The sequence below is a fragment of the Talpa europaea genome (assembly GCF_964194135.1).
Source record: "Talpa europaea genome assembly, chromosome: 10".
NCBI classification, from domain to species: Eukaryota; Metazoa; Chordata; class Mammalia; order Eulipotyphla; family Talpidae; genus Talpa; species Talpa europaea.
In genome coordinates this window covers 68,811,574-68,835,489 of record NC_140077.1, presented here as the reverse complement: position 1 = coordinate 68,835,489, position 23,916 = coordinate 68,811,574, and the positions used below count along the sequence as shown (strand labels likewise).

Sequence of the window (23,916 nt, the reverse complement as noted above, 5' to 3'; positions counted from 1 at the left end):
AGCTAAGTGCAAAGCAAGTTTATGGAGTAATTCAAAGTGAAGCTCATGAAAGGGGCCTAAAATCACACTATCAATCAAAATACAAAACTTTAAACTTTCACAGAGGTTTCAGGGATGTTAGTTTGTTAGCAATGACCTATATATAGTTATTTGCTGACAAATTCATGTAACAGAGCTGTAATTCATGAATTTTCATTTTTTCTTTACCCCATACTGAACAGGAAAAATTATACTGTCATAATTTGATGATGACTACATCTGCCAATGAGGATTCTGAAAACTTACTATAAAATATAGACAATTCTAGAACCAGAGTCAATACTATAAATAAAAATGAAAAAGTAAACTGAACATTTAAAAATAGTCATGTACTACAATTTTTACTAGTCGAATTCTTATAACCCATATCTTTTGGGGATATCCATGTGGTTTTTGTTTTTTCCCAAAAAATAATCACAGTAAATTCTTCAGTACAAAATTTTTTAAAGTCTTAAGTCTATAAAGTAATTATTCCTTTCTAATTTAAGATGGAGCATTTCATTAAGAAAACTCACGTACAAAGTTGCATAATTGCCTATACTTCAATATAAAATTACTACTAGTAAAAACACACATAATTCTTTGATTCCAATGTTTAAAAGGAGGAAACTTTGATTTTTTTATGCTTTAAATTTTTTGACTCAAACACTTATTTGGAGCCCAACTCCAAGATTTATTAGACCTGCTCTTAACCACTTCACAAAAAACGTCACCACTATCTCACACTGTTGTATCATAATAAAGGACAGCATATTAGAACCAAAACCAGTAAAACTGTTAACGTTACTACTTAAGTGTTAACTTGCTCTCCAAGTTGGTATCTTCCCACTAGAGTTTTGCTGGCTTCCTCAAACTTTAGAGGTGAAACAAAAATAATCTTATAGCTGCCACTTGTCCCAAAGACAAGTTTCCTAATAAATTTCTATAGCAAAGGTTCCATAAAATAATACCTCTTTCTCAGTCCAAGAGTCTTTTCTTGAACCAACAAAAAGAGTTGCTAGGGAAATACAGGCACCAGCCTGGTCTCTGCCTCTCTGAGCATCCTATGTGGATGGAAGAGCGGGACTGGGTAAGGCCTTGGCCTACTTGAGTGACCCGCATCTCCCTAATACAGGCGTATCACTTGGCTCAAGATAACAACATGGGTAGAGCCGTAGTGTGTACCGTATCAAGCCCTCTCAAAAACATACTACAATGGCTGGCTGGACACTTACAAATGATACAATGATTTTGGGGATGAATTAACTAGGGGTCAACAAACACGGTTCTCCCAATGAAGTCAGGCTTCCGTTGGGGGAAGGAGGTGTGCTTTGCAAGAAGTCAGCTCAAAGATACTTTGGACTCACTGAAAAGCTTGTCAAAATATGAAATAGAATTCCTTACTAGGAGGACTACAGAAGATGCACTATATTTAAAAATCACTGTCAATCTTACTGAGATAAAGAATAAAAAATATTTACATTCTTTTACAATAAAGAACATTTAGATCTCACTCATCAGGAAAATATTTTTTTCATTATTAAAAAACTGTTGTAAACTTGCTTCTTCTGATCTGTTTCAACCGGTTAACATACCTCTTCAGAGGCTCCACAGCGCAAAAATAAGCAACATGCAAACTCTTAAAAACAGTTTCCTATTCTTTGAAAAAGAAAACATTTTGAAAAGTATGTATGTCATCACAGAAGCGTCAGAGCTCAAGTCTGAACTTAGCCAATAAAGGTAGGTGGTCGGAAGAGTTGTTTTCATTCGGAAGCCCGTTGACGGTCCACAAGTCTTGCTCTGTGAGGAGGGACAGTCTAGCCAGAAGCTTCAAGCCACCAACCACAGCCACGTCAGCACCTGCATTAAAGCAGCACATGCATCATGAAACTGTCGGCAGTTATTTCAGATCACACATATTCTTCTATATATAATACAGACCTTGAGACCCTTGAGATTGCTAATGTGAAAATTTTTAGAATATAATTAAAGATTTACTGAGCTATAACAGTTAAAATGTGAAATACACAGCAGTTTGAGAATTTTCCCCCTAATTTTTTTTGCATAAAAGAACTGAGGTGTAAGCCAGTGGTATGGAGGGTGGGGAAGTGGGGTGGGAGCACGAGAGGATTCACCAGAAACAAGAGTGGTGAACAGAACAGGTGGATCCACTGAAATACACTGCTGAGGGGAGCAGCAGGAGATAGGAGAGGTTTGCTGAGCTGTGGGTCAGTTCCCTGGCTTGGGATCGAACTTAGGCCGCAGGGGTGATAGTGCTGAGACTAACCCCGAGGCCACCAGAGAAGTCCCAGGTTCTTTTTGTTTCAAGTTCTATAAGTCTATAAAGAAAAATATCAATATACTATAGGAAGAGAATAAAAATAAGAATGCTGAAAAGTAATTTGATATTGACAACTATATATGAAATTCATCCACCAACCATCCTGAAGTTGCATAAAAGCAGAAAGACCCGCCACAGATGAGGAGGAAGTTTATACCATGACTAGAGACTAAATTAGTATAGTTTGGTGCAGAGCGTTGGTACCATGCAATAGGACAACACGCTCTTTTAACATTTAGGATCATGATGCACTACTACCACCTAGTGGATGTTCCCAGCACAACAGCCACCATAATCACTACAAATTCAAACCTGGAAGTCTATTTTGTAGTGCTGAACTTGTGGGGAAAAAGCAAGTCATCCCTGAGGATTACAGATGAGGGTAACCTCAGTAGGAAGGGAAAACAAACAGAAGGGAAGAGACAAGAAGAAAAGTAGCACAAAAGAGAGAGAGAGAGAGAGAGAGAGAGAGAGAGAGAGAGAGAGAGAGAGAGAGAGAGAGAGAGAGAGAAAGGGAAGGGAAATTTGGAGACATCACAGCTGTCCATGCTTGGGACTATCAAAATTTTCTAAGTATTTACTGACTTCTGGTTATTTTAAAATCCATTTCCTTTTCCACTTTATATTCTTTAATATTTAAAACCTGATTTTTCATTGAATCATACAAGGAAAAGTGTCTTAGCACCTCTGCTCTCTGGACATAGTCCCAGACTTTTTCTTTTAAGGAAGACCCAGTTTTCCAGAGTCAATGTGACAGAACTGCAGTGTGAGGGCAGCTGCACCTGAGGCAGCCGGAGGCTGTGGGCCAGGACCACAGACCCAGTACATTCAGACACTATCCCAGGGAGGACACGGAAGATCCATGGTAGGTGAACTGGCAGGGCAGAGTCTGACTGGAGTTTGGGCCAGCATGGGGGACACACTCTACTTACTCAAACATATCACCCATCTGTCAAGCATAACACCAATCTGAAAACCTTCTTAATTTCTAAATCTGGGACTTCAGCTAGATGTTAGTTAGCTCCCTAGCCTTGAGGCTTTAGGACCTGTGTCCTCGTGCAGAGTTTAAGATCACACACCTGGCTGCCCAGCAACATCCTCTTTTTCAACAGAGTAGAAAATGTAATCCACAGTTATGGCACTTCGGGAATGACAGGTGGTCACTTCTGGAATTCCAGTGTCAGGAAAGTAATGTGAATAAACAGATGACAAGCTGAAGTGGTGCTGCAAATTTGAAGATAATCTGAATTAAAAAGAAAAAGTGTTTAGGATTCAAGTTTCTCGTGAATTTTTTAAGTCCTCTTATTTAAAGCATTGTTTCATTTCCTGGCAAGCTTGTTTAAATACACCATGTTGTGATTCAGCATTTCTTCACACACGTAGTGAGAGCCAAACCCCATCAACAAGGCTGTGATACACTGCGGCCAGCTCAATATTCCCCATTTAAGAGCCCCCACTTACAGTGAACATGTATTTTATTTTTATTTACTTATTTATTACACTTTTTTTTTTAAGATTTATTTATTCATGCATACAAGAACCGGGGCACAGGCCTGAGGTGTGGGAGGGTGGGAAGATTCACCAGAGACACAGTATAGAGTAGAACAGGCAGACTGACTGGAATATACTGCTGAGGGAAGCAGTGGGTGAGACAGGAGAGGTCTGCCATGCCACGTGGATATCTCCCTAGTCAGCTGGGAATCAAACCCACACTGCAGAGGCATGGACAGCTTGACAGCACAGCGCTCAATCGCCTGCACCACCAGGGAGGCCCTGAACACCTATTTTAAAACTTAAGTTTTTTTGGTTTTGTTGTTAAAATCAAAGTGGCCTGCAGGACTGCCATTTGGAGGCAGTCAGACTCACTGGGAGAGGTAGTATTTTTCTTCTATTATTCTTATTACAAGTGAGACAGTTTTGTTTAATGTCTTACCATTACTCCCATCACAGATCCATGGACCATTACTTATTACCCAGCACGAGCATGAGAATCTTTATGTCAGAGGTGGAGAGGCTGTGTGGAGACACACATCTGAAGATTGGAGTCCCACACCTCTGAATCACATACAGTGTGGCAAACCAACATTACCTCTATTTAAAACAAGTAATCTCTTATGTCACAAAGGAAAATAAGACTTAAACTTTTAAAATTCATCCAACGGACATTTACAAAACATTGACAAAGTTCCAGAAGCTATCTTGGGAGCTGAGGATACATAGGCCAAGAGGTAGCCCCTGCTTAACAGGAGCTCATGTCAGTGCCAGGGTCCTCACGTCCAAGCTGTAGCAGCTTTTTGTGTCTAAGGACACAGTGTTGTTAAATGTAAAGCAGGTATCCTGCAAACTGAGCTATCAACTGTGTAGTTCTCAGATATAAATCATGCATGTAAACACACCGTACTTATAGATACTTAAAAGTGTCTCCTCTTACACCTCATTTTGTTATAAAGATTTTAGATTACTCATAGTAAGAATTTATTAGTCACACAAGCTTTTTTATTAATCCTATTCAGGGAACTTTTATTATGTTTGAAAAGTTTTAACATGATTTATCAAATACTTTTTAAAACTTGAAAAAAATTGCATTCTCCTCACAAGCTTATTTGGGAGATGTTTTCTAAAAACAAGGTATCAAAATGAAGTGAGAATGAGAGCAGATAAAATGAATGAGTGATGATTCTAACTTGGCCCCTACATTCAAATGTTATAACAAAAGTCAACCAGTCCTACTAGCCACTTCTCATTCATAAAATGTCCGTACTCTTTCACGTCCCTCCCGCCAGGACCTCTTCCTGTAGCTCAAAAGCACAAATTCTCCTTTCTACTGGGTGTTCCTTTTGGGATCATTCTACAGATTGTTTTCAAATGTAGTTAAGTCCTCTCTTCACATTTGACATTTTTCTGTGATGCTAAGTTTCTTTAAAAAATGGGGACACAGGACTTCCCCGGTGGCGCAGGGGTTAAAGTCTCAGTATTAGCAAGCTATCTCAAGCACTGCAGCCTGAGTTCGATCCCTGGCCAGGGAGGTGACCCACATGGCGCAGCAGACCTCTCCTGTTTCCCCACTACTCCTCTCAGCAGATTTCAGTAGATCCTCCTGTTCTACTTCCCACTCTGCCTCTGGTGAATCCTCTCACCCCCTGCACATCTGGCCTGTACCCCAGTCTTGTATGCATAAAAAAGTAAAAATAGGGCCTCCCCTGTGGCGCAGCGGTTGAGCGCTGGGTTGCGAAGCTGCCTGCAGCCTCTGCAGCACCGGTTCGATCCCCAGCTGCTCCCCGGCCACCAGAGGAGGGTCCCACATGGCGCGCAGACCTCTCCTGCCACCCGCTGCTCCCCTCAGCAGTGTACCTCAGTCCTTCTGCCTGCTCTGCTCCCCGCTCTGGCTCTGGTGAATTCTCTCACCCTCCCGCGCTTCTGACTGTACCCAGTGCTTGTATAAATAAATAAATAAATAAAAATCTTAAAAAAAAAGATTAAAAAAATAAAATTAAAAAAAAAGTAAAAATAAATCTTAAAAAAAAAATGGGGACACACTGCAGAGGCTAAGTGGACATGCTCTGTCCTGTCAAGGAGCTGCTGCGGCACTACTAAATCTGGCACTGACCTTTGCTCGCTGTCTCATCTAACCCTCTAATTACATGGACCCTGATAGTTAGTAAAATTCTTATTGAAAATCAGTTAAAAAGCACCGAAGTTTGGGAATGGAATGTGGGTCCATCTGACTTAGAGTCAGCACTCTTTATCCGCGTGGAAAATCATTTTCATTCAGGTGATTTCTGAGAAATGATTTTCTTTACTTGACTAGTCAGCAAGTGCGTATGGTTCTTTCCAGAACTCACTTTTCGGCTGTCACCAGGACCTCAGGTCTGTCCAGCTGTGTCTGTGTTGGATCACCGTCTGCACAGGCCAAGAGAAATAGATTAATATGACAACGTGCTTTGTTCTAGTTTGCCTCAGAGCAGTCTTCTGACTCCAGGCATGAGTGTGTGGGAACAGAAGCCACACAGAACTTAGATGCCCCGTTACATCTTTCATCCTGGAATCTATGTGTTGATAGCCTCTCCAGAATTTGCAAAAATAAAACTAAACACTTCCAAAGCAACATGCAAGGAACTCATGCAAACATACTTTTGGAAGTTCAACTTCAAAAGGATAAACAAAATGGGGTAATTTTTATCTATGAAGATTTTTTATATCAACTTTATATACGAACTATTTTTATATATGAAGACTCATCCCTGTGGTGGTACCCTTTAAAATTGTGGTTTTACTTCTTCAGAGGGAGCACCATGATAAAAAAGACTGCCAAAGTGTACTGCAGACACTTACCTGTCTTTTCTACTTCTGGAACCTGCTGTATCTCATACACACAGTTCTGTGAGATACCTAGGTTTGGGGGCCAAATTGGAATAGATAAAATTCTTTGTCCCCGTGAAGACTGTTCCTGGCCAGATACCTAAACAAAATTTCAACAGGTATCTTAAGTGAATAGATCAAATAGTTTATGTACTGAAAAGTTCATGTCTTAAGTAAAAGGGAATCCAAATGGCAAGTACTACTCTTTATTTGTTGTATAATTTGTGTTTATAAATCATGTTCAAATGTAGTTCAGAAAGCACTTACTATTGACATGAAGATGAGTATCTTGACATGTTTCTAACTTGGACATCTAAATGATCTCCAGTTTTAGACTAATATAGTCCATCCTACTTCTTTGCTGTCTGTATTATAGTTCCCAAGTAAAGAAAATATTAAGCGAGATAGACCTTGAATTTTAAATGATCACTCAAAACTCAATGGTGGAGGGGCCTCCCTGATGGCGCAAGAGTTAAGTCATAGCACTATGAAGCTGACGGCAGCCACTGTGGCCTGAGTTTGATCCCTGGCCAGGGAGCTGAGCCACAGGGCGCAGCAGACTTCTCCTGTCTTGCCTGCTGCTGCCCTCAGCACTGTTTCAGTCAATCCGCCTGTTCTGCTCCCCACTGTGTCTCTGGTGAATCCTCTCACCGCCCTCACCCCCCGCACCTCTGGCCTACACCCAGGTATTGTATGCATAAATAAAAATAAAATCTTTAAAAACCTCAGTGGTGGAGAGCTTATTTTGGTTTAATGTAGTAGAGATCAAATGATCTGATCTAGAATAAAGCACAGTGAAAATAAAAATACGGGCTAAATTAAACCAAGTTGCATAATTAAAATCTCATTAGGTGAAGGTAAACATGCAGTCAATAGCAAACAGCTATTCTGCTGCTACCCTGCCCCACCGGCGTCCGCATCTGGCGCCTGCGAGCAGCTCCTTAGTCCTCAAGTGTTTGTGTCTGTCATTGCTTTCGTTGCACTTCTCCTCCCCCATTTTGGACTTTTTGTTGGCTAATTCCTCTCCAAGCAGAATATTGCCAGGAGTAGGTGGAAAAGATGAAACTCAGCCAAGGGAATACAAGTTCTTATGAGTGGTCGTGGACCTCATGGCATCTGGTGTGGGGATGGTCACCAAGGTTCCGAACAGCCACCGTGTTGGGCTCATAGCAGCGTGGCCCAGCGGCTTGGCCCGCGGCGGGCACCACGGAGCCCTCACTTACCTTCCCTATGGCCAGTCCTTCATAATTTAATGTTCCTTCCTTTATAAAACTATAGAGCGGAGAACCAGGAACAGAATTAAAGTCACCGCACATCACAATGGGGCAGAGCCCACCGTCTTTCTGACGGGCGACGCTGGACATCTCTGCCAGGAGCATCGCCAGCTGGGTCAGTTTAATATCGCCTCGCCGAGGGTTATACAGCAGGTGTGTGTTAGCCACGCAGATGGCAGGAGGGGCAGCACTGGCACTTCTGGGCTGCAAGAGGAGCACCAGGCCAACATTGTCTCTGTCCAAGAGAGGCACGTCGGGGCGGTAGAACTCCACTGGGTTCACGGACAAGAGGGAAAACTTAGAATGTTTGAAGCAAATGGCACAGCCATCTGGCTTCTTTCCCGTCCGCATCTTGTATTCACAGTGATAACCTAAAAGAAAGAAATGAGCTTAAAAGGAGGGACTTTTGTCCTTACATGCCACACAGCAAGATGCAGCTCTCTTAACAGTTCTGAGCAACGTTCACCAAAGAGTTTTATGCCGAATATTACTAAGGTGAGCAAGAGCTGGGATCAAAAGTGTGGGACTGGGCCTGGCAGGTCTCCGATGGGCAGACTTCAGTCTTCGATGTGCTACCTGCAGTACCACCTGCATAACTCTCATTTCCAGCCTCGTAAAGGGAGTCTCACCTAAGACAGTCAGGTCCAATAATATATTCCCCCACACCATAACAAACAAAAAACAACAATAAGAGAAGCGACAAATCCCCCCACATCTCTAAGCTTTTTGCCTCTCTTCCCCTACCTTGCTCCATTCCACACACACCAGCCTCCAGGCCTTTCCCACTGTCTGGAATGTTCTAGGCATGGATTGTTCCTTTACCCCCTCTGATTATTTCAAGTTGAAACCTGACCAATCCCACTTTCCTGCTTTTCTCCTACTGCATGATTTACTTCTTAGCAGTCTTTCTGCTAAGAATGTGCTTCTTATTGTTGTTGCTCAGTGCCACACCACTGCCCAGAGCAGCACATGGCACATAGCAGGCCCGAGGCGGACATCTGCTCCCTCGATGAATGCAAAGTAGCTGGCATTTCTCAAACAGATGGCCTGTTTCGAGAAGTGCACTTCATCAAACAGGTCTTTAGCTTCCATGGTCAGGTGCTTGTGGACACTGGTGTTAAAAGATGAACTAAGAGAAGGCCCCTGACCCAGAACCTGGGGTAGCCCCTGGAAAGGAAGCTATTAAGAGAACCTTACTCGCCTTTCCTCTGCATGAAAATGAGGTCCCAACCCAAGTTTCCATTTGAAATATGTCAACTTTTTCCTAACCTTTTGAAATGGGTATTAACTCTTCTTTCAAATTAAGATTTCTGGATCAAATACACCACAGATTTTTGATAGCAATTATGCTTTCACAATCCACAAATCCTCAAAGTCTCATTGGCTAATAAATAAGTTACACTGTACCCAACGATTCCAAACTCGGCCTGATCTCTGTTCCATAATGATCTTCTTGAACTTCTTGCAAGCAAAGTACCTTGGAAGAGAAAAATGCCTTGAATTAAAACAAAGGTGAAAACAAGAAACTCACTGGTGCTTCCATCTTTACAAACAGGCTTCTAAAAACTTGATGAAAACTGAAATCAGACTTACGATCTTTTTTCTTGTTATAGATCTGTCAAATTAATTTTTCCAAATTTGATCAGTCCTTCATGAAATGCTCTTACTGTCCCAAACTGCTATTTCCCAAAAGCAGTAGTTTAAATTTACACGTCAGGATATTTTTCCTGAATTTACATGTTCATTAGTACGAGATCTTTCTAGTCCTTTCATAAGAGGTGATTTCTTTGATGCCTTCATCTAGACTTACTTTCACATCATTTCTTTAAATTGCAAATCAAAGGACATATATTTATTGGACACTGTGTTATGCTGTCTCTGTTACAAACCAACCAATACTTATTACTTTTAGGATCATTTTTAGAAAGTTAGATTATTTATCAACCACTATTGGCAAATGAATTGGCAGAAGTCTTGACACCTTGTTAAAAACTATTCCATCACTGATTTAAACATTTCTCCTTATCCCACAAATGACAGGGATTAGACCATGTACATCACAAAAGAACCATTTAACCCAACTTTTTCTTGTGTGAAGAATTTTGAAGATATTTTGCACTTACATCTGCATCAAAATGTTTAATTTCTTTCAGAATATTGGGAAACCTAAAACTCCAGTGAAGTACTGGCCGCCGGCAGTGTCTATACAGGTGAGAATTATCTTCCAATAAGTCTTGTGAAAGTATATTATAGGACATCACTGAAAAGTCAAACTTGTTCTCAGTGTCTTCACATGTCGAGTCATTTATGTCTTCTAGGACATTCGTTTTTTCTTTATTGTGGTTACATATATATTCCCAATGCCGTTTTATAATGCCTGTTAAAATACATTACACAATAGAAAGGATTAATGAAAATCAGACCACGTTTTCCTGTTTGGAAGAATTTTCTTGCCTTTAAACAATTTTCATGGCAATGGACAGGATGTTCTCCCCAAGGAAATGGCAATGTAGCCCCGAAGGGCTAGTGGGGGATCACCAATTTGATCACAAAGGCAGTAAAATGAGATACTGACTGACCAAGAGGTACGAACAGTGGATCTGGCAAGTCATTCTGGAGGCTGAGAGTATGTGTTCGGAAACTGAGACTCCAGGGGTGGTTATGGTTAAGAAGTGGATCTGCCACAGACGCTTAGCAACTTTACAACCATAACGACACATCTGTGTGTCACAACTGACTCTTCAATAAGATGGTTTGACATGGAATTTTATTCCTTATTAGCAAGGTTAAGATCATCAAATGATTAAGTTCCAGAAACAACTCTTACCTCCGAATTATGGTTTAGACAAGAACGCAGGGTGTGTGATGGCAACACAGGGAAGTACACTTAGTGAAACACTGATGTGAACACACGCAAAGTCATCTTTTTAATGCACACCACGGTTATGTGCACAAAGTCATGTGTGATGTTCACCAAAGCAAAAATTAGAAGCACCACAGGGACAGAAAGGTGGTTAACTGCTGGATGCTGCCTGACACAGGCCAGTGTGCGGCAACCACAGGCTGCAGAGACATCACGTGCCCTGGGGAGGCGATGGAAAGACAAACAGCATGGGAGTCTAAGTGACAGGCAGTCCCCAACTTAGAAATGACTACCATGTGGACACATTCACTTTGACCTCACCTCTCCCTCACTCGGTTAGAGGACACTAACCATGGACACCTGGGAAGAAAGGTGGAATGTTTTGAGAATCTATGAGCTGAAAAGAAAGGCAAAATGACAAGTGAGAAAAACTTGGAAAAACAGACTTGGAGTAGACTCCAACAATAACAAGATCACACAGGAAGTCACAGCCCTGGCCTGGACCACCTCTCTCTTCCTGCTTGAGGGCTTTCACATCACTGGATTACGATACCTAAATTCAATGAATTAAAAATTAAATTGAGGGAAAATATTCTGTATAGCAGGGGTGGGGGTGAGAGGAAGACTAAAAGGAATCTGCCAGTAGTTTCAAGAGGAGCTCTCTGAGTGGGTGGAAGATTTCTTCCAAATCTTCTACATAGACAACATAACTATAATCAGGATAGCAACATACCCTATAAAATGCTAATGAAGTAAAACTACCCCCTGGGGTGAATTAATTTAACAAGACTGTGTTCCTCAAGATCTGAATGCTGATATCTACTGTACTGAGAGGACACAAAATATGGCCAAAAGGTATAAAAGGAAGATGATTTTTATGGATAGTGAGGTAGGCAGGGGGCCTGAGGAGAAAAGAAAAAGGTGGAAGGAAGAAAGAACATCTCCCTAACCAAAGTCTCCAATGACTGCAGAATTTAGTCTAGAGCTTGCCCTATGCTCCAGAAAGGGAGGAAACTACTTCCTCCCTATCCTTCACTGAATATGGCCATCCCACCCCCCAGGGGCCCAGAACTAAGGCTGTTTTAGCTCAGTAGTTACTTTGAAATTTGCAATAGATTCTATGGGAATACAGAACTAATGATCTAGAACACAGTTCATTCATAAATTGGGGACTGTCTACAGTGGTTTTTGTTGCAAACCCTTGAGTGCTCACATGCATACAGGATGGAAAGGGCTTGAGTCGTGCCAAGGGGATGTAAGCCGTCAAAGTCACAGCACTGCCCCAGAGTCTCCACCATGTGAGAACATCAAAGACAAAGATCTAAAAACTTCATCTTTAATTTCCTGCAAAACGTATATACGTAAAGATGCACAAATGCACTAGTGATTTTATATTCCGGCAATAAGGATTTGTAAATCAATTCTCTTTGCAATTCCAGTTTTTTAAATAATTGAGACCGTCAGGCTACCTGATTAACAGGGCTGCTGTCACACTTCTTGAGCATGGACAGCCCATCAGCACATCTGCCCTGGTATGGTTAGACTGGGATGATGAGGTAAACAAGCCTTTTATGACAACCACTTTTGTTTTCAATGAACATACAGAAATGGCTCAAACACTAGGGTTCCATGGAAGATGATTTGGAAACTACTGATAGAGGGGATAGCTTTTGGCTTTAATACAGTCAGAACATAAATTCACAAAAGCTTATATACCTTCCATGTCATGAGGAACAAGGTGATCACAGCAGAGAAGACAGATGAATCAAAGAAATTAAGCAAGAGACCTGATCGAGTTTTTAGGGTGCCTAATTAAAAAGTCATGATTGTATGACACAAATCCTTCAAATATCACTTGAAAATGACAGGCAAATTAGCAATGCAGTTTCTTGATTGAAAAGTATTAGTGAGATATTGGAAGTGGCTTAACGAAGAGCCTTTTCCTTATTCTCATACCTAGGAAGAATGGATATAGAGAGTCAGGTTGCAGTCCAAGTTTATCAGCAGGTAAATGTAATTCCCCATCCCTTCAAGGGAAGATAGCACCTCGGTGTTCTGTGTACCTACTATGGAGTCAGCAGTGTCAGGCCCCTGGACATAGCTCCTTGTAGCCTCACAAATGTTCAGAGCAGATGCTATTTTACACTAGGAAACCCAGAAGTCGGCAACATGTTCAAGCAGGAATGATAATACCTGGCAGAGGCCTGGCTCACGCCTCGGCACACCGCTCTGACAACAAGCAGTTCTAAAAAGCCTAGACAGAAGGGGGTGCTAACCCGACCAGCAAGGCACACTTGGAGGAGAGCATCTAAGGCCCCCATTACAGATGTGGATTGTTTTCAGGAAACAAAGTTTAATGCCACTAAATATACTATTTACCCACAGAAATATCTGTTCATAAGCATAAGGTGTGCTTAAGTGCTGTATAAGGTGATTTCCATTCTTCAGTGCTTAGAAGTTCTATTCAAATAGATTTGTTTCTTACTAGGTTCTCGGTGCAGTAACTCAGACACATAGCTCAACAGTGGTTTAAAAATGCTGCCTGGGGACCTCCCTAGTGGTGCAAAGGGTTAAGACGCAGCCGATGAAGCTGTCTGCAGTCACTGCAGCACAAGTTTGATCTCCAGCCAGGTTGGTGACTGACATGGCGCAGCAGACCTCTCCTGTCTCCCCGTTGTTCCCCTCAGCAGTGCATTTCAGTCCATCTGCCTGTTCTGCCCCCACTCTGTCTCTGGTGAGTCCTCTCACCCCCTGCACCTCTGGCATGGACCCCAGTTCTTGTAGTATAAATAAATCTTTAAAAAACAAACAAAATAAAAACGCTGCCTGGAAGACAACTGAAGACCAGAGTCCTTACAGGTAAAAGAGCACCCAGAGGACCTCAACAAGCACTAACTAACCTTCTAGCTCTGACTCTGAGACAACACTGGCTCTGAGGTTTTCCTTCGCCAAACTTGCCAGCTTCCTACACATTAACTCGCACAACCTATTTTCCAGTATCTTCGGAGGAATAATCTTCACTGAAAACCACTGCCCAGTAAGAAAGACAATCTCAACTCCACTTAGACATGGACACCTGGGGAGCTGGGGGTATCGTGGTGGGTGGCGTGTACAGGACTGGCAGCACAGAGAAAGCCTAAGAACTTGTTTAGAGTAAAAAGATGATGACAAAAATGGAAATGATCAACATAGCTAGAAAATGTTTCTCAAAGCTAAATAAGGTGTGGTCTCCTTATTAAAAGATAAAGCTTCCTACAGACTTGAGATCTTATCTATAGGCCCCAGTTTGAGAAATGCAAGTTTAATAAGGAATTCTGTATGAAAATCCTTGCATTTTTGACTGTTTCTATTTGAGAGTCTTTTTGGTCTTACAAAGAAGTTAGCACTAAAAATGAAAACATGAAATTTAAAAAAAAATAAATCTGGACATCCAAGAATATATGTACCAATTTCGAAGAAGTCTAAGGAACTTTGGAAAACACTGGATTTAAATGTTATTCTTAATGCTTTAATCTATTCTGCATTCTTTCTTAATCTAATTCTCTGTGTAGTCATTTCTATTTTTACTTCCAAAACCACATAATTGAAGATAAAGACTTCATTTAAGAAAAATTTCCTTTTTCCTAGCAGAAATCTACTGGCTAAAAATAAACACCAAATGCCTGTAAAACCCACAGATTTTCTTAAGGATTAGATATGAAAGTTTTAATTAGCCATGGCTTGCGTCTATTTCTGCACCAAGATCAACGTCACTTTTACCTTGGTGTTTCCTTCGTTTCGATGAAGGCTCACCTCCCTCAGAGTTCATGACGTGACTAGAGAGATGACTCAAGGCTGTTCTGCTGAGGGTGTCCGGTCTCCAGTTCCAGCACTGAAACTGACTTCTAGACTCAAATAAACAAGGTGGCCTCCAGTGCAGTGAAAAATGCCTACTACTCAAATACGGGTAAGGGGCCTGAGAGTAATGTCCAGGCCACCTCAGACAGCTAGAAAGGTGTCTGTTCCAGCAGCCCCTCTGCAGAGTCTCCCACGGTGCTGTCCAGTCTCTGCCCAGACTTCTCTGGTGATGGGGTAGCATGGGGTATCTAAAACAAAGAAATACACTCCTTGAGGCACCACTTTTTGTTCTGCTATAGAACATAAAATCTAAATGTTTCCTCAAGGGAAGAGAATGTATAATATTTAAAATCTGACTTTGAAATCTGTGAAGGATGTGGGGGTGAGGGGAGCAGCTGTGATTTAACTATTAACAGCAATATCTCAATATTCTCCCTAAACAAAATCAATAACATTCTAAACACTTAATTAAGATAGACTCCTCCAGGCTTCAAAGAGTCCATGGAGAAATGAATCAGTCAACAAATTAGTATTCAGAGTCTCTTTCTACCACTCAACAAATTCGTGGACAAAATCCACAGCAGACACAATACTTAAATACAGAGTCTCTACTCTGGCTTGGATTTATTTCTGGATAGGTTTTTATGCGAGCTCAGCATTTCCAAGCATCTAGGTAGGTAAAAGAACAAATACCTGTCACAATTTTACTAAGTACCTTTCTCTAAACTTTGGGTGGATATTTTTCTCTTCTTTAAGTTTGTTGTTCCTTGGGGGAAACCAAAGAGGACAGAGATTGCTTCCTCGGAATGCACCAACAATCCAAGTCCAACAGCACCATTTTCACCCATCCAGTCTCTCCAAAGCAGTGTCATCAGGTTGCTCAAACATCACCTTCTTTTACTATACTCTCCTGACAAAATGTTAGGATTCAGAGGAGGGTTTCTTTTCTTCAGAATTCATTAAAGGTGCATTTCTTAGTCACTAAGGAATTTTGTTCAAATGTAGTAACTTTTATATGCTCTGGTCTTTTCACTGTAATGGCATGAACTTTTTTTTGCTATATATTTTTGCAGTTTATGCTTCTCAAATTGCTCTCTTAATTCAACTTAATGGTAAGTTTGTGAAGACATGACGTGGGCCTTCTACCCTGTTTTGTAGCAAGGGTGAACGCCAGGAAGTTAGGTGCCTGCTCCATTCGTTTTCCTAATAAGCTCCTGTACTGAAATACTGAGCTTGTACTCCAAGACGGATTGTCTGTATCTGCAGCTGCTGGCGGAGATTTCTTTTCGGTTAAGAGGATGAGCTCCTCCGAGGCCCAGGCTTTCTCTTTCACGTCAATTAGGGGTCCTCCCCACGAAGCTTGGCACCCCGACTGGTGCTCAAGAATGTTGGTCTGAACTCTCATCCAGGGTTGCGTTCTCATCACTTACCCAACCCGTAACAAGGAGGCACAAAGGGGACTTCCCACAAGGGGTCCACCACCAAACGTTCTGCAGGCGCAATGTCGGGGTTCGTTTTACGCGCGTTAGGATACAAACACCAGGACCTCCCGCCCCACAGCTGGCTGACGCGGCGTCGGGCGACGCTAACCCGGCCCGCACGCACCACCGCTCTTTGCCAGAAAAGGGGGTCGATTTCAAGTACCCGGTGAGGGGGCCGGGCGGACCGCGGGCGAGAGAAGTTTGGGAGACCACCGCCGCAGGCGGGAAGGCGAGCGCGCCGCCGGGCCGGAAGTGCTGGGCTCCGCGGCCCAGCTGGCCAGGAGGCGCGCCTATTCCGACGGCTCGGGCTCCGCGGGCCGGTCCGCCCCTGCACCTCCTCTCCCTCCTCCCCGCCGAGCTCCCCGCCGCCCAGCCCTACTGACCGGCCTCGCCCCACCACACAGCGGCCGTAGCCCCTCCTCACACAGCGCCACGCTTCCATCGTGCCCTCGGCGCGCGCCGGGATCAAGCGCGGACCCCGCATCTGACGACGCGTCCACAGGCCCCCGGCGTCCCCATTCCTAGACGTCGGCCCTCCGGCGATCGCAGGGCATGCTGGGAGCGCCCAGGGCCGTCTGGCGCTGCGTCCGCCACGGCCTCACTGGGCGCTTCGGTTTCCGTCCTAGAGCATGCGCGCAGCGGGTGAAGCCCGGGCCGCCATGTTGGAAGAGGGCACACCCTCTCCCTCTCCCGCCTTCTGCCCTAAAGCAACGGAAAGACGAAATTTAAGGCTACAATCACCTGTAGGCCGGCGGGTTCAGTGCGATTGCTCTAGGAATAAGACTAAAAACATTCTTTGGCAGTATTTTTATAATAATCTTTGGAGACTCAAAGAGTGGATGCCCGAGAAGAAGAAATAGCCATGTCTGCCCTGCCGCATATATTTGCACTTAGTTTTGCGGGAACATTTTCTACAGAGTACACTTCTACTTACAGAAAGGTTGATGCAGGGGGCAGGAATGAGGAAGCCCACATAGAAAAAAAAAAAAAAAAAAGACAATAAACCTTTTCCCGCCCTGTAAACCTTTCTTTCCCCTGCCCTGCAAACCCGGTTTCCCACCCTACCTTTCCTCACCCTATAAAAGGACATCTCTCCCCCACAATGGGTAGGGAGATGGGGGTTTGAGGGGAGGGCGGGGGGCGCGTAGAACCTCGCCCTGGAGCGCAATAAAGTTCCTGCCTGTGAGAAACTTAGCCCGGCTTTCCTTTTCTTTACCTTGCCTCTCCTTTCACTTTACCCCCCCCCCCCCTTAGCTCAAGCTTCCCACCTCCCAGTACCCGCAACACCTGTTTCCACCCCCCCTTCAGAGTTCACTTTTAAATACATGCGTGTATCTATGATTTGAGCACAGGGCCCCTGGAGAATCCTTCAAGACACGTAAAAGAGAGAAAAGGGAGGAACACACGCTGAGAGGAGAGAAGGGTTCACTGCCAGGCAGGTGGCTTGTTCTTAGGAAAGTAAGGGATAATTTCAGGGAAGGTTTTTCACATGGAAATCAGATGCATGTGAAAACCCACTTTCCCTTGGTGTAAATGTAGTCTCCTTATTTGTGGTAGATGTGTTCTCTAAACTTAGCAACACTGATTTAGCTAATACCGAACCATGTTAGAGTCCCAAGAGTTAAGGGTCATGGATAGTCCCCTCAGCGATACATAACCTGTTTTATGCGTGTTACTGTTTAAAGACACTTTATTCAATATAGTTTTTGATTCAGTAATGTTGATTTCATTGCCAATAGGAGTAGAACTCAAGTCTGAGTGAAACTTCTTGAGCTCGGGGCCTCCCTGGTGGCGCAAGGGGTTAAGACGCAACCTATGAAGCTAACCGCAGCCTCTGCAGCATGAGTTTGATCCCGGCCAGGGAGCAACCCACATGGTGCAGCAGACCTCTCCTGACCCGCCTACTGCTCCCCTCAGCAGTGTATTTCAGTCAATCTGCCTGTTCTGTTCCCCACTCTGTCTCTGGTGAATCCTCTCACCCCCCGCACCTCTGGCCTGTACCCCCATTCTTGTATGCATAAATAAATAAATCTTTAAAAAAAAAAGAAACTTTTTGAGCTCACAAGTTTTCTCCAGAAGACCATCCTGGACTTCTTTGCATTGGGCAACAGGAGACAGCACTACTACTCTGCCCTTGGGGTGACTTCAAATAGCAAGTCACCAACTAGAAAAGGCACAAAGGTGTGAAGAGCAGGCTGTAACCATCTAAGGTGGGGTTGCTGAACCTGACCCTGTTTTCCAAGCACTGGCCTTTGGAATAGATCTTTGACCACACTTGAGTCCCCTAGAAACCATCTAGGGGTGGTTAAGAACCAGTTCAACAGTAAAGACGGTTCCAGAGTGAAAATATCCACAGCTGTCAGTTAGCTAGACCAGCTGGTACCTTCACAAGCCTTTAGGACCCTGCTCAGCCTGCAGAAGCCCCCTCCCCAGACTGCAGAAGACCCCAGCCTGCTAGAGGAGTCCCCCAAACTTACAGGAAAAACCTTCTCAACCTGCAAGAGGAGCCCCAAACTTCCCAAACTTCCCCCCCTCCTGAGCCTTGTAGGAGCACCCTTCCAAACCTATAGAAGTCTCACCTGAGCCAGCATGCATAAGGCATGTCTGCCCCTCCCTGCCTCCCTCTGCTCTTCCTGCCTCCCTCTTTATATACCATTGCAAATGGTAACTGGGGAGACAGTTCTGGCTTTTTCACCACCCAGGTTTGGGGGTCATCCAGACTCCCCTTGGCTAGGTAGGGAGCCCCAGCTGTGTCCCAGCAGCTGCCTTAGCATGTGGGTCTCCAAGGATGGGGAGGGCTTGTGATCAGCATCCTGGGGTGCCCCTGGCTTCGTTGGTTTCTGCAAAGGCACCTCCTGCAAAGGTTGAGAGCACTGCCTGCCCTCCAGACAGGTGAGTGACCTGGGGTGCCGGCCTCTGTGAACCCTTTCCTCTGGTGTGAGTGCTGTCATCTGCTTGCAGCTGTGGCCCAATGTGTTTGTGTTGTGGGTGTTCCCACCAGGGTGGTTTCTGGGAGAGGAGTTCTGCGAGACTGACCCATCTGTGTCCTGTCTGTAGTTGGGATCAATTTTCTTGTCCTCAGCCCCCTCGAGGTGAGGCCTCAAGGACAGGAACTACCAGGAGCTGGAAGCCCTCTTCGTGCATCCTGGAAATTTTGGAGGGTTGCTCTGAGCCTCTGGGAAGGAAGGAAATACCTCCCAGGTAGCACGTATGTCCAGTAAGGACCTCCCTGGCATTTCCAACACTCTTCTCTGCAGCTACAGTCAAACTGTACATTTAAAGAGAAAATGTTTGTTAGAGTCCACGAACAGCAGAACATAAGGTAAGAGGTCTAATGCCTCCCCATTTTTTTGTCTCGCTGATCTGTCTGTTGTGCTCTTCATAAGTAATGTAGGATTGGATGAGCTTTTCCTCCTCTCTAGTCTTTCTGAGAACTTGACTTGGGTCTCAATGCTGAACAGAGGAGGATTTTTGCCATCACCTATTGAATGATTCTAAGGTTTTCTAGCATTTCCAGAAATACCTGCTGCTTACGTTGACCACAACCTTACAAGATACTTAAAATGATTCACTTTTATAATAACCATGTGATTAGCACTTTGGCCAAATTGGAAAAAAGCATTCATAGAGTGAATGCTTATACTGGTGCCTGTAAAAGGCTTTTTCCCTTTGCAAAACCAGTATTGCAAGCAGCCCTCTCAGAATCTAACAAGATAAAGACTTAAACCTAAACTGATTTCGGGCCTCCCCTGGTGGCGCAGCAGTTGAGCGCTGGGCTGCGAAGCTGCTTGCAGCCTCTGCAGCGCTGAGGGTCCCACATGGAGTGCGGACCTCTCCTGCCGCGGCCGCTGCTCCCCTCAGCAGTGTATTTCGTTGGTCTGCCTGTTCTGTTCCCCACTCTGGCTCTGGTGGATTCTCTCACCCTCCCACGCTTCTGACTGTGCCCAGTGCTTGTATAAATAAATAAATCTATAAAAAAAAAAACCTCAAAAACCTAAGCTGATTTCTTTGCCCATGACTCCTTGAGATGCCTCTCTTTGGGATTGAACTTGCCCATATGAGAAGATAATTAAAATGAGTAGTCTCCAACTGTTTTACATTTAACCTGTGGAAGACATCTGTCTTCCCCTTTTGTGCCTAATTTTAAACTCTGGATAGTACTACTAGAATTTGTACATAGTTGGTTTATACTGGTGCCTGTATAAATTCTAAACTCTAGAGTATAATAAAGTAACCCAAAATGTTTTTCAAGAAACCTTCATTAGGATGATTTTTGGTTAATCAGAAGAAGTTCAAAATTTAGTGGCTTAAATATACATGTCTTTAAATTTACACTTTTATTATCTGTGTTTATGAGTCAATTAATACATAGTATCCAGCAAGGAAAGTAATTGACCTTGTCTCAGTTTTCTGGCTAATGGCAAAAGAAATAGGACCAATATGGAGTTGTTTATTAAGCCTGTAAACATCCACACTTAAAGGGGTACCCTCTCCTTGTTCTCAATTAAGGGGTGCAAGCTAAAGGCAACGGCACAGCTGGAAGGCCTTGCAGAGAAGCTGCAGCAACAATGAAGTTGTTTCAGAGCAAATCAGTAACTTCAAAAAACAAAGGACTAACTTTGAGGTTGACGGCACTGCTGAGTCCAGTTCCCAGAGTTAAGGCTCTCAATGGACAGGGTCAGTTTTAACAGCCTCTTTTCCCCTCAGTACATAAACAATATCCAGTACCTAATTTAACCAGTCACTCAGATTCTAGAAATCCTTGAAAATGTGAAATGTTTTCCTTGCAGACTGTAAAGTTCTCCCTGTGAGGCTCAGAACTTGGACAGCTTTCTAGAGTTCTCTGGAGGCTGTACCCAGCTGGAGTCCCCAGTATGGATTTTGAATAAACTTGCTTGCCTTGGTTTAGGTCAATAGATAGCAACCCAGTAGACGGGTCCCAGAGACCCCCTTGAACTTGGTACCAGCAAGGGTTATTTAAACCCATCCCACTCCTCGGAGCTCCAGACATGCTTACTGTTAAGGACTCTTGGGCCTCAGACCACCCATCTTGGTTGATGGTCCTGGAATTTTTTTTTTTAATTTTTTTTTTATAGAGGCATGTTTTATTTATTTATTTGTTTTGTTTATACATGCACTGGGTACAGTCAGAAGCGCGGGAGGGTGAGAGAATTCGCCAGAGCCAGAGCAGGGAGCAGAGCAGGCAGAAGGACTGAAGTACACTGCTGAGGGGAGCAGCGGGTGGCAGGAGAGGTCTGCACGCCATGTGGGACCCTCCTCTGGTGGCCTGGGAGCAGCCGGGGATCGAACCAGCGCCGCGGAGGCCACGGGCAGCTTCGCAACCCAGCGCTCAACCACTGCGCCACTGGGGAGGCCCTGGTCCTGGAATTTTTTAAGGAATGGTATTTGTCCCAGATGGACCAGGAACCCCCTGCTGGGAGGCCAGGGCAGGATTCCACCCTCCAGCATGGAATCCTAGACCCCCTGACCAGGCCCAGAGTCATGTGTCAAGTGGCAGTGGTATCAGCACATTCTCTCCTACTTGGCTAAGACAAGGCTTGCTCAGTCAACGCAGGAGAGCACCCTGAACTGTCTTCGAGGATAAAGGACAAGTGCCCTGGCCATGTGCCAGGTGTCTCTGTGTGTTCACAGGTAGCGACCCAGCAGAGGGGTCTGAGACTAGATCTCCAGATTGGGAGCGGTTCTACAGGGAAGGGTTTTGACATCTTTGCTCACCCCGGGGGGTGACTTAAGGGCTGATCCTCCACACCATGAGCCCCTGCAATGCCCTAAGCAGTTGTTAGGCAAACTGGCACACAGATGGCCGAATGTACTCTCGGGTCACACCGAGGGAAGTTAGGCCAGAGGCAGGTACACTGGGACCCCAGCTACAGGGAGCGAAGACCTCACAGCCCAAAGGCCAGGAGGCGGGTGATGGCTGCCAGCGACACCCCTGTGGCCTTCAGGTGCAATGCTTGGGGATCCCCTTGAAAGCCTTCTCTCTCCAGAGGGGAAATTAATGAAGAAAGCACTTTCTTTGCAATTGCCAAAGTAATTTTTTATTTTATTTTATATATTTTTTACATCTTACTTCATTTTTGTACAATGTATACTTTCTCACCTTGGTTATAATCCCCGTGAAATTCCCAGCACCCATTCACCCGTCAACTATCGCCATGGCCCCTTGTGCTCTTCCCACCCCTATTTTGACCCTACTACCTTCTCTCCCCCCCCCGCAGAATGTCTCTGGTTTATAATTGGTTGTTGATTTTGATTTTTACTTTATTATAATTACTTTTTTTTGCTGATCTCTTATTTTTGCCAAAGTACTTTTAACATACCCAAGCTTGTGTATTTGGATTTGCAGTTAGAGAACCAGCTCAGATTATGGAATGGAAAGCTAATTTCAATTGGACTTTGAACGCCTCCATAAGGATTAAAAATACTGCCTTACAAGAAGGTAATTCCAGACTTTGAGACTATGTATGATTTTTTTTCTTGTAAAAGCTGGAAAGCTTTTCTATCCTAATTTGCATCTTCCTTTTTTTTTTTTTTAACCATAAAGGAACCGTTCTCATTTCTTATGTCCCTAGGACTAATTCCACTCCTGGGAGAAACTGAAACTTCAAAGTCAAGGTTTAGCCTGGCTAAATGCATTTTGTATCTATTCCTTTCATTACTTGAGTAGTTTCCCAAATGTCTTCTGGAGATTTACTTTCGAGTATTCTAATTTACTTTCGAGTCTTCTAATTTAAAGGAATATGGTATAGCCATTCGTATAGGTGCTTATAATACAGAAATTGCAAAATTAAGGTTTTAGTTGTTGCCGTTTATACAGTGAAGATAATGAAGGGAAAGACTTGTACAAAAGGTAGGATGTGTGCTAAAGGTATAGGGATGGAAGTGCTTTGTTCAGGGTCTAAATGAGTTTTGAGGGCCTCCCTGGTGGCACAACGGTTAAGACACAACCTATGAAACTATCTGCAGCCTCTGCAGCACAAGTTTGATCCCCGGCCAGGGAGCTACCCACATGGTGCAGCAGACCTCTCTTGTCTCCCTGCTGCTCCCCTCAGCAGTGGATTTCAGTCATTCTGCCTGTTCTGCTCCCCACTCTGTCTCTGGTGAGTCCTCTCAGCCCCCACACATCTCGCCTATACCCCAGCTCTTGTATGCATAAATAAATAAATCTTTAAAAAAATGAATGATTTTGGGCATTTGGAGCACCTCCAGAACATTCTGAGGACCTGGCGAAGAGAGGACCTTGCCCAGTGATATGGGTATTGAAAAGTCTGATGGTGAGAACTTAGCATGGTCCTGAGCCCTGGGAGGCTATTAAGAGCTCAGTCTGAGATGCCTTATGAGAAGTTTCAGCAAGGGAGAGTTAAAAAATGCATGGTTGTATTTTGTTCTTATTGTGCATATTTAAAACAAACAAAAAACCTGGCCAAGTTTATTAAGACTAAATTTGTAAATGAGTTTTAACTATTATCATTTCGTATAATTTAAAACTGGAGTGAAGATGGAGAAAAAATGGTTTCATTAACATCTCTGCGGATGCCACATTCCAGTCTTCATAACCATTTTTGAGATTTTTGTGGACTAAACTGGTCCTGAATTTGATAACATTTGGCCATGGCTTTTCAGACAGTTTCTAGTCAGCCCCTCCCCCAACCTCCCAGTCTTTCTGGCTTGTATGGAATTGAAAATTAAAACATTTTCTGAAACCATACTAGCTAGAAACAA

The 23,916-nt window shown here is 43.7% G+C and overlaps 1 protein-coding gene across 2 annotated transcripts; it reads right to left on the bottom strand.

Moving 5' to 3' along the window:
• Window positions 1–1,722: 1,722 nt before the first annotated feature.
• On the bottom strand, window positions 1,723–16,615 carry ANGEL2 (angel homolog 2; the record flags this gene model as incomplete). 2 transcript variants are annotated; one of them, XM_084244458.1, is made up of 9 exons in its annotated part: window positions 1,723–1,878; window positions 3,439–3,602; window positions 6,202–6,259; window positions 6,692–6,818; window positions 7,942–8,363; window positions 9,400–9,469; window positions 10,116–10,369; window positions 14,609–14,940; window positions 16,557–16,615. In XM_084244458.1, 9 exons carry the CDS (start codon window positions 16,613–16,615, stop codon window positions 1,727–1,729), a joined length of 1,638 nt encoding a protein of 545 aa, XP_084100584.1. In that variant the 3' UTR covers window positions 1,723–1,726. The 2 variants fall into 2 exon arrangements, with proteins under 2 accessions (XP_084100584.1, XP_084100585.1); XM_084244459.1 differs by having other exon boundaries at window positions 14,615–14,940.
• Between the last annotated feature and the right edge of the window lie 7,301 nt (window positions 16,616–23,916).